Genomic DNA, 17,869 nt, shown 5'->3' on the forward strand with positions numbered 1-17,869 from the left:
TTTTTCTTTGCCCCACACCAACTTGATTAAGTGAGAGCGAAGAATACCGAAGAACCGGTTGTGAGTGGGATCGGTATGTTTTGAAATAAATATAGAAATTTCGGAAGCACATTCATTTTTATGAGGGCCACTCAACCGGCCATGGAGAGTGGGAGTTTAAGCCATGTATCTATTTGCATTTCCAATTTGGAGATCACCACCCCATAGTTAAGGCGGATAATCTGATCTGTCTCAAGGTGGATATGAATGCCCAGATATTTCACTGAGTCCGATCCCCACTCCAAAGGGAATTCAAGGTCCCATTTGGAGGTGCTAGCTGTGAGGAGGAAAATCATTGACTTGTGCCAGTTTATGCCAAATCCGGAAAAAGTACAGAATCTGAGTATTTCCCGAATAAGGGGATCCAAATTTACCCGAGGTTCGCAAACATAATATTGTGTCATCCGGGTATAACGAAACTAGCAGTGGGCCAGTGGTTAAACTGAAAATGTCTGATCAAGGGGTCCATTGCCAAGATAAATAGTAAGGACGATAGTGGACAGCCGTGCCTCGTGCCGCTCGATAAGGAGAAAGGGACGATAGGGTGCCGTTTAACTGGAGCCTAGCAGTGGGTTGGCAGTATAGCAGGGCCGTAGTAGCGATGAACCCGGTAGGCAACCCCATTCGTTGCATTATGGACAATAAAAAAGGCCATTCTAAGGAATCAAAGGCCTTCTCTGTATCCAATAATATCGCTGCAGCGGGGGTTTCCGGGTTTATTCTGCGTAGGGTGTTAAATAATGTATGGAGGTTGAGGGCTGTGGAGCGATGAGGCACAAAACCGGATTGAGCCAGGGAAATTATAGATTCCATCAATAAGAGATGGCAGGCAAGAGCTTTGGTGCAAGTATCTTATAGTCGAGGTTTAAAAGCGACAAAGGTCGATATGAGGGGCACAATCGGGGATCCTTCCCGGGCTTAGGAAGCAGTATTATAACTGCTTTACGGAGAGTGGGAGGCAATACCTGCCTCTCCAGTGCATCGGCATACACCCCCAATAACCGTGGGATCAGTAGATCCTTGCATGCCTTGTAGAATTCGCCTGTGAAACCATCTAGGCCGAGGGCAGTGGAGTTGAGGGCCGTGATGGCTTCATCTATACTGTCCTCTGATATGGGAACCGCCAGGAAATTTTGCATGAATCGCTCAAGATATACCAATGCAACCTCCGACAGGTAGGCCTCCTGGTCTATCAGGTCCGACCCCAATCTCGCGGTGTATACGTTTTTAAAATAAGAAAAGAATTCTCTTCGGATGTCAAGCGGGTCAGTGATTTGCTATCCCGACGCCGTTAGTAGCTCGGTAATGTATGCTTTAATGTAAGGGGGCCTGATCATCTGAGCTAGTACCCTTTCTGGGCGGTCTCCTTCCCCATATAACTTAGAGTTATGGTATTTCCCCATAAAGAGGATTTCCCTCTCTGCTGTGTCTCTATAGTCCATGAGCAGAGCTGCCCGTTGCTTGTCTATTTCCGGGTCCGACTTCCGCGCCAGCCTAGTATCTAGTGTGATAAGCTCTGTTTCTATGCGGGCAAGAGTACCGCACAAATCCCTTAGCACTCCGGTTTTCTTGGATATACATACACCTCTCATGTAGACCTTAAAGGTTTCCCACAACACTGCCTCGGAGTCAACTGACCCCGTATTTAGGGTGAAATATTCTTCAATTGCCTCCTGGAGTTCCTGCCTAAACAGCACGTCCTCTAGCACACGATTGGGAAAACGCGATTGTCTCTCGAAGCCCTCGGGGCTGGGGATCCTCAAGGATAATAAAACTGGGGAGTGATCAGAATAGGTCCTGGGGAGTGTCTTAAGTCCATAAAACCAATGGGAAATCTCTGGTGTCGCAAGCCAGTAGTCGATCCTTGTCCATGTGTTATGGGGGCTGGTGTAATGTGTGTAGGTAGTGTTGCTAGGATCTCGTGAACAGCCCAAGTGTAACAGTGAGAACTGGTCGCACAGGGACTCCAAGGCCTTACGTGCTCGCTGCTTGGGGTCCGGGGCGGTTGAGGTGCTGTGCACAGCTCGATTGAAGGCAAACCATCCACCCCAGATTAATATTCAATTGCTTACAAACATGTTACCTGTTTGTTTTTAGGGCTTTTTTTAACTGTTAAAATGTTTTTTTTTTGTTTTAGTTAAGGGGAAAGTGATGCTTGAAGAAGTGATTGTGGAGTGCTAATAGGAAACTTTTGGTAGAGTCACAGAATGTAACGAAGGATTCCTGGTCATTTGATTCTGGCTGGCCATGGGAGCACCCTGTAGCTGCTGCTCCATAATAAAGATTTGCCACTTATGAATGTGGTGTGGTGGTGCAACAGGGACCAATGACAAGGATCTGGTGCCATTAAGGCATAATAAATAGTTTGTCATCAATCCCATTTGCATTGTATTTGAGTGACCTCTACTTACATTAAGTAGCATTAAGGTGTGAAGCAAATGGGCCCATGGAAACCTTAATCTGGAATAGACTTGTGATTCAAATATAAACTTTGATACATTTCTCAATTAAGAAAATAGGAAAAAAATTATTAATAAAAATGTATTTTTATTCGGATGAACATTAGAGTATAAAGTTAAATGAATTCTGATCACTCACTGTCCTTCTAAAATCCAATCTTTCATTATCGGTCTATAAAAAAAAAACTTTTCCACACCCTCTAAATCATTTTCTTTACATTTGTTAGAGTTGCTGTATTTAACCTATAGGATTCTTCAGATTTTTGACTATAGATGACTAGGTTGAAGACCTTGTTTAATGCCTAGTATCCGATCTATTCATTGAAAGACTTCTATCCAAGTGTTGGTAAAAAAGTCAGTATTTTAATAATTAGTTTCTTATTCCTAGATGCAAATGTCGTTTGTATTTGAATTTCTCCTATTCAACGTCAACTAAGAAGAAAAGAACAGCTAAAATACATTCCATTACATTACATACTTGGAAGCTAGGGGTTTTTCTTATGTGCCTAATATTTATATACATTTCAGATGTTAAAGTACCTGATACAATGTAGTGCAGGTGTAAAGAGATGCAGGTCATAGTTTGTGCTAAGGGCATACACTATCGGTCAAGGGGGCACACTGTAACTTTCCTATCTTTGTTATTATTTAAACCTCATTTTCGGCCAGGAAGAGGATCCGACCCAATACCGGAGGGCATTGCATATAGATAAATTAAACTGTCATCGCTAAACCTTCAGTGCATCTAATCTTTCATTATTAATGACACCAGAGATTTGAAAGTAAAAAATCTGACAAGAAAACTAAGTAAATTTTTGCCACAATGTGAAAAAATACAGACAACACGATAGCCAAATATAACTTGCCAGATGTCTGGAGGCAGGCTTTTGAATGCAGAGTGTTAAATAACACAAATAAAGGTGAAGTTAATGCCTGTATATTTACAGTTTCGTTCAAAACTAAGGTAATTCAAAAATTGGATAATCATTTTTACAGCTCGTTTTTTTTTTTTTTTGGTGGGGGGCCACTAGTTTGCATCACTCATCAAAATCTACCAATTGGACTCTCACGTAAGTGCTGCGCCTGAGTCATAGTTGTGGTGATGGAAACCCTTCAATTTCTTGAGGACATCCTAAATCCAGAGAAGCCACTGTTGGCATTCATGCAGCCAAACTGCTTTCTCTTGTTCAGGAACTGGAGAATTCACTTTTGGATTTAGAATTTGTTCCAGAAATCTGAACATTTCCTCCACCCAGCTCTATAAACCCTTCACTTACTGTTTTCCGGTGAGGCGAAAGAAAGTTAATTTCACCCAAGTGAACAGAAGCTGGAAATCGTTTGGGAATCAGTGAGGTATTTTTTGTTAATTTAAACATGGTTTAAACTAAGTGGTGTTTTGGGGAACATGCAGGTCTACAAATCCATGCTGCATAGACCAATACATTGTTATCTCCTGTCTTGTATGTACAAGATGCTGGTGCTGGCGTGAAGGCAATTTAACCTAGGCGGGATGAGCAGGCATGCATCAAAAGCTTGCCAACCAGACCTCCTGAAGTTTGAGATGTCAGAGTCTAGATCATACTCTTGTATCAAAGATTTATTCAAAGGTTCTGTAACTGAGATGGGACAGTGAGGCTCTAACTTCAGTTAGATATTTACATTAATCTGGGGTAGCATTTTCGAGTTACATGAGGAATCTCATTGTTTACGGATGCCTTTGCTCAAACTTATTTTTAAAGTATTCATTTTCCCACATGACCTCAGACAGAGTTTTGTTTAAGCTAAAATGAGCATTTAGTTACGAATGTATTCTGTTTTTAACCCTGTCCATGTAGGTGTATCTCGAATACATCTGCACAGACCTTAATTGCAGGTGTTGTTCGTTGCATGGCAATGCTGCTGTCTGTCTGCTCAACCAGGAGAGGTCATTAGCACCACTGTCTCTCCCGCCAGACCCATGGAGACCAGAATTACTGACGAAAGTAATGCTTGTTCATACACACTGTACAGGCCACTCTGGTCTACTCCCATATATTTGTGTCATAGGAAACTGTATACTAGGGTCCTGTTCCCACACCAAAGTGTGCATAATGATTCAATGCCCTGTACTGTGTGGCCACCGCATGTCTATGCACACTCTGGAGGTTACATGTGCCAGTGATTACAATGTTCATGTGTTTGCTGTTAGTGGCATTTCCACGAAGGACGCCTATTTGATGCCGAATTCTGCTTCTTTTCCGATTTTTGGCCCAATATATTGAGTCTCCAGACGTGGAAAAGGAGGTGAAGCGGCTCCTGAGCACCGATGCTGAAGCGGTCAGCGTCCGTATCCTTACATTGTGTATTTGTTTGTGGTGAAGGGATTGGAAGGAGTAGTGGTAAAGAAATGTGGTGGCGTTTGCCCATAATTTTTGACTGACACCATGAACTTGTGTGCTTAAGTGGCCTAAGGTGTGTTTGTCTGTTTTGTCTCCGTATTTCTGGGTTCAGTAGCAGCAGGGGGCGGTTTAAAAACTGAGCGTGCATGAGCTTCACTGAGAGTCTAAAGTAGGTCCTGATATCTTAGTGATATTCATAAATGAATGCAAGGTTTAGGTTGTAGTAATTCCGAGCATATTTTGCTCCCTTCACTTGATAATGGTGTTTTCAGATCAATAGTGCTTTTGCTACCTTGACACACCTGCACTCGCTGTCAGGTTGGGAAGTGATTGCAGAAGATGAGACGAAAGAGGCGGAGAACCATGGCTCACTTACTGGTCTGGATGTGTCCCCTGGAATGTCTGGGCACAAGCAAGGGCGTAGCTCTTCAGGTAGAAGACGCAGAAGTACTGAAACCTATGCAGTTAGTTGTGTGCTAATGCTACCTCTGCCACATTTCCTCTTCTTCCTCTCTGTTTCTTGGCCTCATGCTTCTATTTTACTCTTTCTCCTTCACTGGTAACTTGAAGATCCTTTTATTCCACCACCATTGTCTTTTCATTCCTCATTTTGGCTGCGCTCTACTCTCATTGAGACTTTGTCTATTACATCACTCTTTCCTCTTCTGTTGTAATTAATTTGTCCCTAGTAAGTCAGTGTAGGTATTCTGAAGGGTTCAGATTAAAGGATAATTTGGGGAGCAAGGCTTTAAGTGGTGCATGTTAAAGTATCAAGGGTTAATGCATGGGTGAATGTAACCCCAATTGTACATTATTCAAGTCACCAACGAGTTCATTGACCATATGGAGGCTGAGTGCCTTTATAATGGCATTGAATGTCGAATAAAGCAACATGCAAACAGCGGTTAGTGCTTGCACTGCTTTCCACTGCCTCAGTCTTTGAGCAAACCCTCCACACAGGCAGTGGGTCAGTTTTCCATTACTGCCCCTCCTCTCCATGCCTCCCACGGAGGCATAAGAGTCTGGAACAGGCCGATGGACCTTGGAAGTTTATTAGCCTTTAAACTAAACCACAAAAGGAATAGCAAATGCTGTAAACAGACCACTTCTTTATAATATTACAAGTGAGTTGTGATGTAATTTTCTTGTTATATGAAACTCCTAATGTCAAAAAACGACTGAAATAAAAACAAGCATTTACAATGCAACGGTTTCGCCTTTTCAAAAGTTGTTGTTTGTGTTTTTTTACATAGCGCCAAGAAACCTCTTGGAAATTATTAAAACCGCCTGCCACTTTTGTCGGACGAATGTTCACAAATGCCATTAATTACTCCACCTCACATGACTTCCGGGTGAAACAATTCTCTTGTATATTTTATTTGTAACCAACGAGTCCAAACTGCTTGAAGGGCAGGTAAAAAGCGCTTCACCCAGGACAGCACTGTGCAGGGCGCCCTCGCATCTCTTTCTGTGCACACCCCATGTGTCTGGACCTGCGCTGAGTGTGCACAAGTATGAAAGTCAACTGCTTTAATGCTGCGACTCGCACAATGTGTATAAGCATAACAAGTCAACGTGGTTTAATTCTGCGACTCGCACAATGTGGCAAGTGCACGAGTATAAAAGAGTCACCATGGTTTAACGCTGAGACTCGCACAATGTGCACAAGTATAAAAAAAGTCACCATGGTTTAATTCTTCGACCCGCACAATGTGCACAAGTTAAAAAAAAAAAGTCATCAGGGTTTAATTCTGCGACTCGCGCAATGTGCACAAGTATAAAAAAAAGTCATCAGGGTTTAATTCTGCGAGTCTCACAATGTTTACAAGTATAAAAGAGTCACCATGGTTTAACGCTGCAACTCGCACAATGGGCACAAGTATGAAAGTCTTCGTGGTTTAATTCTGCGACTCGCACAATGTGCACAAGTAGGAAAGTCACCTGTGCACAAGTATGAAAGTCACCTGGTTTAACTCTGCGCCTCCGTGCTGTTTTAATAACTTTCTCATGTACTTTTAATGTTTGATAATATTTTGGTAGATGGATTTTAATACCCTGTCTAATGTACACCTTGTGATTTTAATGTGTTTATAGGTTTGGTGCCTCGGTTTTTTAACATTCAATCAATTTGCCAACATTTCTACTTTGTTGTCAATTTTGCGCTGTGTTATTTTTAATGTCTGTACGTTTATGGATTCCCAAAAATGCGAATAAAGTGATGTTGATTGGTTGAACTCAGCAACTCACACAAAGTGCACACGTATGAAAGTTACCCGTGCACAAGTGTGAAATCACCTGTGCACAAGTATGAAAGTCACCTGTGCACAAGTATGAAAGTCACCTGGGCACAACTGTGAAAGTCACCTGTGCACAAGTATGAAAGTCATCTGATCTAACTCCGTGACTCATGCGGAGTCTGTGTGCTTTAAGAGAGCCGGGTGCTCTGCGTGCTGTTCTGCGACAGGCATTAACTGTTTGCAAAAAATACAATAAAAATAATCATAATAATCAGATTCATAACAATAATGTAGACTATTGATACAGCACCCATCCGAAACTAAACTTACCCATGAGTTATTATTATCCAGCCAGTCGATCGTGCTCTCAGGTGTGTGAGGCGCTTTCTGTGCACTCGGCGCTTTCTGTGCACTCGGCGCTTTCTGCGCACTCAGCGCTGTGAAGGGCCCTGAGTGTATGAATGAATCCACTTGCCGCTGCCCTGCGGGCTGCTCTACCTGCCCCCACCCAACCCTTCCCCGGTGGGAACCGACCCCGCGCGGCGCAGCAGCGCTAATAAATCCGTCATCGGCGTTAATTTGATCAAGCCATCCCGGGGTGACTTCCCACAGCCCCCCACCCTGTAATTAGAGCCAGCTCGCGCCGCCCCGGGCTGCAAAAGTGCGTTTCATTCCCCGCATCTGACTGGGGGAGAAGGGCGTCAAACGAAGAAAAGTCGCGTTTTATGATCCGGATAAAAGGGATTTTATTTGCATGTTTTCCGAGTTCAACTACATCCCCGTAGACATCTTATGAAAACAAGGGGTTTTGTTCCCTTCACAGCAGCTCTTTAGGAGGAAGGCTGGCTCACGGGGCGCAAATGTTTATTTGATAAAGCTATCAATTTACATAAATGATAGCGTATTTTAAGATATTTACCTGCGTGTTAGGATGGTGTTTTCCCCCTAGGCAACACTTTGATAAACACGCACATAGTTACAGATAGATTCACTGACACACACACGCAGATAAAAACACACATATAAACAAACAAACGCGCATACTCACAGACACACGCATTAACATGCATGCATACATGATCTATGTATTCAGACACCCACAAATAAGCATAAACGCATACACATAGACATGCGCAAACACACATACTCAACATACATATATGAAGGGCCGCTGGAGGTATACAGCGGAGAGGGCAAAATTATGAGACAGTAAGGAAAGGAAAATTATGCGGCGTGTTATGCCACATTTTGTGATAGTATGGCGATTATTAGTTTACCAGTTATACACATGTCGCAACTACCCGGACAGATGTTTCACTTCATTAGTACAAGTTTAATACACAAAAACCGTAAAAAGCAACAGAAAGATGATCAGGTGATACACTATGGCAAATCAATAACTAGGCGGGAACGCCGTCTGCAGAACCGCATAATTACAGTCGGCCTGCACCTGTCTGTCTCTGAACACACACGAGTAAACTCACATGTACAAACGCGCAGGCCCGTTAATGCATCTACACACGTGTTTAGCTGTATACAAAAATACAATTAGATTTGATTCGACAAAATTAGACTAGATTTTCTGTCACCTAGGTACGGAGATTACAAGATTCGTTTTTTCATAACAATTAAAATATCTTGTGTACAGATAGTAAAAGGTTTGAGCATAAATAAAAACAAATCTAAACTAAAACCATAACTGAAAAGAATAGGTATATCCAGGCACTAGAATATTGTAACTGTGAAGCCGCTACCAGGTTTTTTACCCAAATAATACCATCAACAAATATCTGAACGCTTTGAACCTCTTCCTCACCTCCCCTCCCTCCCTCCCGACTCCCCCCCCCCCCCCATCCAGGCTAAAACGTCTGCTCCTCGCTTTCCGTGCAGGAGCTGCATTGGGTGCAGTGAAAGAAAAGAACAAACGAAAATAAACAAGAGGCAAATGAGTTGCGTGCTTAGTGCATGAGCAATATTATTAATATTAGACACCTCAAAGTGAACGAGCAACAAGTTGTCAAATTAATGCTGTAATTGTTGAGGTAAGATCTTGCAGGGAATTTCGGTACTCTCTAGTCTTACAAAAACACATCCGTGAAGTATGGTGGCACGCGTGAACAGTAAGATGAAACCGCACGTACCCAGCACTCGGAGAGCTTTAGTTATCTGGGCTCCCGAGGAGGTATCAGTAGCTCATGATGGCGGCAACGTGAGATATGAGCCGGCTTATGGGGGAATCCATCTGCGCCACGCTGTGTAACCACTCGGAGCGGACATAACTTTTGCCGAGTGCTGACAAGAGTAAGGCGGGAGACGCCAGCTCGAGCTCGGCGGCGCGAATGCCTCAGTGTTCGTTAAACTCCAAGGGATTGCCCGTGTGACGTCATTGTAACGTATAATTCTGACACCACAGACATAGAAAACACTGGTTCTCGAGACGGTATTCGGCAATCAGGACTCTCCGTCTTTTATGTGTGTTTGTATATTTTATGGCCAAATTCCGACTTTATACAGGTTTTTTTTCCTGATTTGGTTCTGAAGTCTGGTGGCCTCCTTCAAAAGAGAGCGATAACCGAACTTCTGCTAAACATTGGCGGGGGTCGACGTTCCAGGTCGGCTGTCCTTCCTCGTTGATAGTGCGGGGGTAGGAGGTATTTTCGAAGAGAACGGACAACAAGTCAGGTCCCGGGCCGGCAGCCAATCAGAGCGCGGCCCGGGAATGACGTCATGGGGGTGTCCCGGGCCGGCAGCCAATCACTGCGCGGCCCGGGCAAGGACGTCAGGGGGTTGTCCCGGGCCGACCGGCGGTGATTTTGGGCTCCCTCGAAATAAATAAATAATGGGATTAAGTAAATTAAAAGAAGCGCTCCTCAGCGCGGACCTCGGCGAGAGGGAGGGTGTGGGGGGCGGGACTTAGGAAAAAGAGACAGAAACGCCCATGGATCGCATCAAGCCACGGACCTCGGCGAGAGGGAGGGTGTGGAGGGCGGGACTTAAAAAAAGAGACAGAAACGCCCCCGATTCGCGTTTTGAGGAGGAAAGAGCAATTGACAAACATCTCTTCCAATGGCTAGCCTCCATTTATGGAGCTAGCCAATTGGAAACAGAGGCTGTCCTAACCTCACTATTAAAAACAACAGATTTCGATCTGGGAGGGGCTTCGCCCCTCGCCAGGTTACGAAACCTAAAAATGAATTCCATTCTTCATTATTTAATGCTTTTGTGGGTATCATAACAACACTAAGCTATGTAGAGGCGTAGTTGTTCTGTGAGGAAACTGAGGTTACACAAGCATGCCATCTTGGTGAAGCCGAACTATGTGTATGCGCTTGACTGTAGTTTCAGTTGAGGGAGGCCTAGTCATGAGGATGGGCATACAGGTTTTGTGTGACATGAAGCTTCCATCGGTGGATCTCAACCTAAGCTAAGTTGAAAAATCTTGGAAACAGTTATGTCCTTTTTAATTGTCTTGAATTGCCCCTATTTTCAATGACAGTAGATCACGATGAACTGCGAGAAATCTTCAATGACATCAGCAGCAGCAGTGAGAGTGACGAGGATGACCGAGACCGCCGTGATGATGAAGACTTAAATATCATGGACACAGAGGAAGATCTGGACAGGCGAATGCAGGACAAGCTGAATGATTCTGATGAAAAACGCCGGGAGAAAGAAGGAACAAACAAAATAGGTGAGGGAGTAAATGATGATGGGGATATGCTAGCCTCTGTTGATGAGCATTTTGGTTTCCTGGGACTGGCTGAAATCTTACAATGTGATGTCTGTTTTCTATGTCTTTAACCTTCCTTTTTATTCCCCTTTCGGTACTCTTTAAATCCTGAGAGAGACCAATAAACTGGCAGGTATGAACTTGAGATTGTTGCTTCTCCAATTCTACCACGTACTACATGATAGCCCTCTTAGAATGCAGAAGAGAATGTCTTAGCTGCCTTTATTTGCTTCCCTCAGTGTTGTCAACAGCACTATATAAGTAACTAGAAAACCATGTATACAATAAAAACCTGAATGGTTGTGGCCACTGTCTTATTGAAATAGCCAAATGATCATTGCCCCAAGTAGGACATTTTACTGAATAAGTAAGATGTTTTCAGAAATAAAGTTAATGCAGCACAAGAAATTAGACACATGAGGGTGTGGATGGGGTCTGAGCTGTTTGAGGCTTAATTTTACCAAGTCCTGTCTCAGCTAACTAACAAGGTCACCAGAATTAGCATTCATAGAAACCTAGAGGTTTATGTGCCGGCAGTAACTTGTAACTGGGCCTGTGGATTTTTTAATTGGCCAGTTTTTGAGTGACCGAAAAAGTCATTTTCCCTGTATTCTTTCTGATCAAACCTTTTAGCCCTCCATTTGCTTTTTTAAAGCAATGGGATTTTGTTTCCCAAAATGGTGACTGTGGATTGAAGTCTGAGCAGTGCAGTATCCGCAGCAGTTATAGTCTGTAGTATTGGATCTTGTTCATATAGAAAATATATGTTTCTCATACAAGTCATGCTTAGCTGAATTGTACAACCCATGCTGCTTGGTAGAGCAGATAGGTGGCTGGAGAGGGATTGGAGGAGTTGAAGAGAAGACCTTCTAGAATGCCATTTCTCATGCTTCTACTACTTTTGGGTTTTAGAAAATATCACCAATGAGTAGTCCTCCGCCTGTGCTCCATTGCTAGATTTGTAGTTCATGTTGCCAGTGTGCAGGAAATTAAAAAAGTGATAAACTGGACTTGCTCCTTATGGGGTCCATCAAAATTCCAAAACAACAAATATTTTAAAGTGAGTTCATGGAATTGAGTACTTCATAGTCCTAGACGTTTACTAGAGCTTAATTTCCATACGCTGCTACATGAATATATTTCTAAGATTATGAACGTAGCGTAGATATTTCTGTAATAGACTTTTGACTGCTTTTGAAAGTATAGTGATCACTTTTCTTACATTTAAGGTGGAAAGGGGGTGGGTCTGATAATATTGTGGTTCTAAATGTAAACGTGCTCACTATGCTTGGAGTTAATGTTAAATGCCCTTGATATTTGGAGCTCTGAGAAAACCTGGTATCAGACAGTTAAAAATGGCAATTTATCTGTTGAGGAAACTGAGACCAGCTTAAGCGTCAATCTAGAATGTTCCAGTTTAACTCAATTTCTTTTTCTATTTTAGTACAAGAGTTCCAGAAGCAGGTGGAGAAGTTGCAAAACAAACTGCAGGAAACTCAGGAGAGGCGTAAACGGCAGGAGGATCTCATCATGAAGGTTGAGAACCTAGCTTTGAAAGTGAGTGCGTCTGCTTAGCAATCTTTCAGTGGCTGCTCTATTTTTTATTAAACCATTCTCTGACCTTTCAGTGGTATATCCAATGACTGTATGTGGTAATAAATGCATGCTAAGTGTGCCAGAGAGCAGGGGGCGTGGCCAAGGACCGAACATGGCGGACGTGATCTAGCGAGGCTCCGTCCGTGACCACCAACACTAGCTCATTATCCTTCATTCTCCCGCCTCCCCGACTGCCACGATACAACCCCCGGTCCCGGGAGGCGGTGCGGACCCCCGACGCCGATTGGCGATTAAGGACGACTGCAGACGACTGAACACGGGCCGTGGTGTGGAGGAGGCCTGGCCCTCGTGGTGCGGCAGCGGACTGGCGTGAGGAGGCGGCCGGAGCTGACCGGGTCCGCTGCGGATGAGACAAGGGCCGCTGACGGGCGGCGAGCCGGTACACACCAGCGGTCGGCCTGCGTGAGCGTTGAGGATCGGTGGCCTGCTGCACCCTCTGAACGCCTAGAACCAGTAAGGACGCTGCCTGGGGGGCCCGCCGAAGAGCCCTGTGCGCCCGGCGAGGAGACGACGCTGACCGTGCGTGATCCAGGTCTGAGCGCGCCTGCCACCGCTGGGCTCTGCGGTCTCCCTGAGGACGCTACCGAGGCTGTCCTACCCAGAGTGCTGCTGTCCGGAGATGCAGATAGCGCTTGGCCTCTGAGTGGCCCCCCCACACCCCCCCCTACACCGGCATAATAACGGCGAGACCTACCAGCCCTTGGAAGAGTGGACCGCCATTCCTGGATTCTACACAGTACCTGCAGCACCCTGGGGGGGGGCTGGTGAGACCTCCTGCACACGTTAGACACGGTGGGACAGAGGCGGGTGGCCTTTCCCTGGCAACTATACGTGGGGGACACCGGCGGAGTACCACTCGACTGCGACTCGCTCTTCGCTGGCCCTGACCAGTAGCATAGGGGACGTTCTGCAGCCAATACCCTGCAACACGCATTATGGGCAGGAACAGGACCAAGGCGCAGGACCACGGTGCTGGAACCGACCTTCAGTCCACGGGCTCGGAGGACCCACTGGCATCCTCGAACGTGGAAATGATCCCCCCCGACGGGCAAGACTTCCCAGGATGCGAAGCTGGACCTTATACTAGCTGAAATCAAGGCGTCTAGGGAGGCGCTAGAATCCCGAATGGACAACATGGCGACGAGCCTCTCACTGCTCAAGGCGGACCATACGAAGCTGGCGGAGAAAGTCAAAGAGCACAAAATAGCACTAGACGACCTCATCCCACAACAAACATCCCATTCTACGAAGCTTGAACAAATGGACAAGCAGATCAAACTGATATGGGACAAGTTGGATGATGCGGAAGGGCGGGCCCGCCGCAATAACGTGCGCATACTGGGTATTCCGGAGAAAAGCGAAGGGAAGGACCCTACCCAATTTGTGGAGGACTGGCTGAAGCAGATAGTGGACCCCCAAGACCTCACGCCACTATACAGTGTGGAGAGAGCGCACCGGATGCCGGCGCGACCGCCTAAATCAGGAGCGTCGCCGCGCCCCCTAATTGCCCGCCTATTACACTACAAAGACCGAGACTCGGTCCTGAGGGCCGCGAGGGAGAAGGCCCCATTGCGCTTCGAGGACAAGACTATTTCGGTGTACCCAGATTTCACCCCAGCGGTGCAAAGGACCCGCTCGACGTTCCTGGGAGTTAAGCGCATGTTGCGGGACAGAAATGTGAAATACGCTCTGCTGTTCCCGGCACGACTCAAAGTGCTTTACAATAATAGGTCCTATTTTTTCGAGTCACCAGAGGAAGCGGCGGAGTGGATTGAGGTAACACTCACGCCCCCGAACACGCAGGACCCCTTGGAGGAGGATCGCGGAGAGGGATCATCGCGCCGGGGAGGTCGCAGCCGGAGGGGAGCCACCAAGGATCACGCGCACCGACACGCGGCCTCTGGGGGACCGTCTTTGGCCGGGACCGTAGGGATAGGGCAACTGAAAACGGCCGCCCTGGCTGAGCACGACGCCCGGGACCCTGCCGCGTCAGCCAGCCGTTCCGCTACTCACACGGATGTGTCGGGATCTGCTGATAGCCTGCAACTGTTCCCCAAGATCACGGCACAAGAAGCGCATGACCTGTGACTGTGGCTGGGCAGAACGTCGGATGGTAACGTATGAACTATCTGCAAGGCGGTCGGGGGGGAGGGCCTTCTTTGCTCTTGGTGTGATGGAGTGCTACCAACAGACTCTGGACTGGTGTAAGAGGCCCCAGACCCCCACCATATAGACATGTTTAACTGTAAGGCATGCCCACGTTGGGCTATATTGTTTGGATCCCGAAAGGTTTTGTTCGGGGACCTGGGAGTTACGGGGTTGTTTTTTGTACGGGCACGAGACTTCTGGCTGTTTACTTATACCTGCTCCATGGTGCGGAATCTACCGACTACACCTGCTGCCGCTAGGGATGGGGACCCTTAATGACTATAAATTGTGCACTTGGAATGTTCGTGGCATGGGGTCGGTCCACAAAAGACATAGAATCTTAGCCCAACTGAATCGCAGGAAGGTCCATATTGCCTGCCTTCAGGAAACCCATTTAACGACCTCGGAAAGTGGGAAATTTCTTAAAAAGTGGAAGGGTCAATTGTTCGCCACCTCTTACTCAGCCTTCTCGAGAGGGGCAGCTGTGTGGCTGAGGAATTCAGTCCCCTTCAAACTGGTGGAACTGAGGGCGGATACGAATGGCAGATATGTATTTGTTCGAGGGTTGTTGGATGGTTCCCCTGTTGTGCTGGGAAGTGTATACGCACCGAACTCGAACCAATCAGCGTTCCTGGTGACGATTGGCGGAGTGCTGGCTGATTGGGCTGATTTCCCCTGGTTGCTGGGAGGGGATTTTAATGCTGTGCTAGATGTATCAATGGATAGATCGCACCCACCATTACAGGCCACGGAAAGTAGGAAACAGGCTGAGGCGCTGGCGCAGTGGGCAGAGGGTTGGCAATTAACGGATGCATGGCGAGGCAAACACATATTAGACAGGGAATATACATTCTATTCGCCACCACACAAGTTGCACACCAGAATAGATCATGTGTTCTGCACCACGCCACTCTTAGGGTCGGTTTTAACGGCGGAACACATGGGGAAAACTTTCTCAGACCACAACCCGGTGGAAGTCGCTTTTCAGTGGGGTAGGATCCCAACTCCCATACCAACCTGGCGCCTTAACCCAGACCTATTAGAGGACACGACTTTCCGCGCATCACTGGAGATGGCCATTGTAACTTACTTTGACATAAACGGTGGGTCAGCGAGCGCCCGCCAGGTGGAGTGGGATGCTTTTAAGGTCACGATACGGGGTGAAGCGATGAGCACACGGGTGGGCATGAGGCACATTGTGATGGACAAACTCCGAGATGTGGAGGGACGTCTAGCACTACTGGAGAGTGAAGCTGCCGGCACGAATGTGCCTTTCACGCCCCTACAGGAAGCACACATCCAACATGCTGAGCTGTTAGAGGAACTGCGTATCCTTGACTACCGTGAGTACACGAGTAGACAACATGCACAGGCAGATAAGGCAGGACCTTTATTAGCCCGGCTGGTAAAAAACGACCCGATACACTTGCCAATAATGGAGGTACTTGGCCGGGGGGGGACCATGGCAACTACGCAGCTGAGTGTGAACGCGGCGTTTCAAGACTACTATGGGACGTTATACGGCCCACACGACCCTATGGCGGATGGGGCCCTCGGGGACTTCATGAGGGGGTTGGAAATACCGAAGCTAGAGGAGAGACAGAGGAAAGAGTTGGCAAGGCCTGTCACGATAGCAGAAATTCGACAGGCCATTCGCGCCCTCCCACGGAACAAGGCCCCGGGCACGGATGGCCTTCCAGTGGAATTCTATGGAGCCTTCATAGACCTACTGGCACCACGTCTACTAGAGGTATATAGAGAGGCGCTTAAGGCTCGGGGTCTCCCACAGTCCACACTACAAGCCCTAATAGTATCACTGCTGAAACCAGACAGGGACAGCCTGTGTATAGCAAACTACAGGCCGTTATCGTTACTAAACACGGACTACAAAATACTGAGTAAGCTGCTAGCGACCAGACTGGCTCAATACATTCCATCACTTATACACCCAGACCAGTGTGGCTTTGTCCCGGGCAGGAGCACCGCTATGAACCTGCGGCGCCTCAGCCAAATCATGCTAGGTAGACCGGGAGAGGCGGGGACTGAGGGCTGCGTATCACTAGACTTGAAGCAGGCCTTCGACTCCATCAAGTGGGACTACATGTTTGCGGTACTCGAATATTTTGGGTTGCCGGTAGAGTACATTAGTTGGGTGAAACTACTTTACAAATATCCAACTGCACGGGTCCGAACTAACAGGTGCATATCAGCACAATTGGCAGTGGCTAAGGGTACCAGGCAGGGCTGCCCGTTATCCCCGCTATTGTTTATACTAGCGCTAGAGCCCCTGCTGTGCAAACTCCGAGAGTCCGCGCCACACAGAGGCATAAGGAGGGGTGAGAAGACGCATGTGGTATCAGCGTACGCGGACGACATTATACTCTATTTCGGAGACCTGGGAGGGGACTTAGACCCTGTGCCTGAAATATTTAACACCTTCAGCACTATGTCGGGCCTTACGATTAGTGAACCCAAGTCATATGGGTTTTTCTTCTCTGCAGCCAGGATGGAAACTCATCTTCCCTTTGCACCTTACTCATTCCAGGTGGCGGCGCACACCTTCCGTTACCTAGGGATACAAGTGTATAGAGATCCGAGGGACCTGCTAGAGGGCAACGTAGGAAGGGCAATTACGAAGCTGAAGGCACAGGTGCGATTTTGGATCACGCTCCCGTTAGCAGTGGCGGGCAGGGTGACTATTACCAAGATGGTGGTCCTGCCACGCCTGTTGTACTACTTTACCGGGCTGCCGCTGAAAATCCCAGCCGCGGTATTCAAAGCACTGGACACTCTGGTGACTGAATTGGTCTGGGGCACTGGGAGGCGACGTATCAGCCTAAAGAAGTTGCAGCTTCCCACGTCTGCGGGTGGTATGGGGGTCCCGGACCTCCGGGCATATAACTTCGCATGTCAACTGCAATGGCTCGCCTACTGGCTGGCAGGACGCAATCTGCACGAAATTGATATGTCTGACTCAGAATGGAACAAAGGGAGGGTTCACGCCCTATTGCTACCGAAGGCGGGGATCCCGAGGTCCACGCCCCCCCTTCTCCGCATAGCGATTGAACACTGGAGGCGGGCTGTAAAATACGCGTCTCCCACGTCCACTTACGCCCCTACGATACCACTACTAGGGTTGCCAGCCGGGCTGCGAACACTATCAAACCACATGCTTACAGATTGGCGCGAATTGGGAGTGACACAGGTGGGGGACTTCTTTAATGATGGAAAGATGATGACATTTGAAGACTTTTGCATTAC

The 17,869-nt window shown here is 47.0% G+C and overlaps 1 protein-coding gene across 1 annotated transcript in view; it reads left to right on the forward strand.

The window, feature by feature from the left end:
- Positions 1 to 17,869, forward strand: part of TAF7L (TATA-box binding protein associated factor 7 like) — a 130,570-nt gene that overhangs the window by 95,321 nt on the left and 17,380 nt on the right. The window contains exons 8-11 of the mRNA XM_078688402.1: positions 4,745 to 4,824; positions 5,195 to 5,308; positions 10,610 to 10,804; positions 12,288 to 12,400. Of these exons, the coding sequence (XP_078544528.1) occupies positions 4,745 to 4,824; positions 5,195 to 5,308; positions 10,610 to 10,804; positions 12,288 to 12,400 (502 nt within the window). The remainder of the gene's footprint in view (positions 1 to 4,744; positions 4,825 to 5,194; positions 5,309 to 10,609; positions 10,805 to 12,287; positions 12,401 to 17,869) is intronic.

The sequence above is a fragment of the Lissotriton helveticus genome, chromosome 4_1, assembly GCF_964261635.1.
Source record: "Lissotriton helveticus chromosome 4_1, aLisHel1.1, whole genome shotgun sequence".
In the NCBI taxonomy this organism is placed as follows: domain Eukaryota; kingdom Metazoa; phylum Chordata; class Amphibia; order Caudata; family Salamandridae; genus Lissotriton; species Lissotriton helveticus.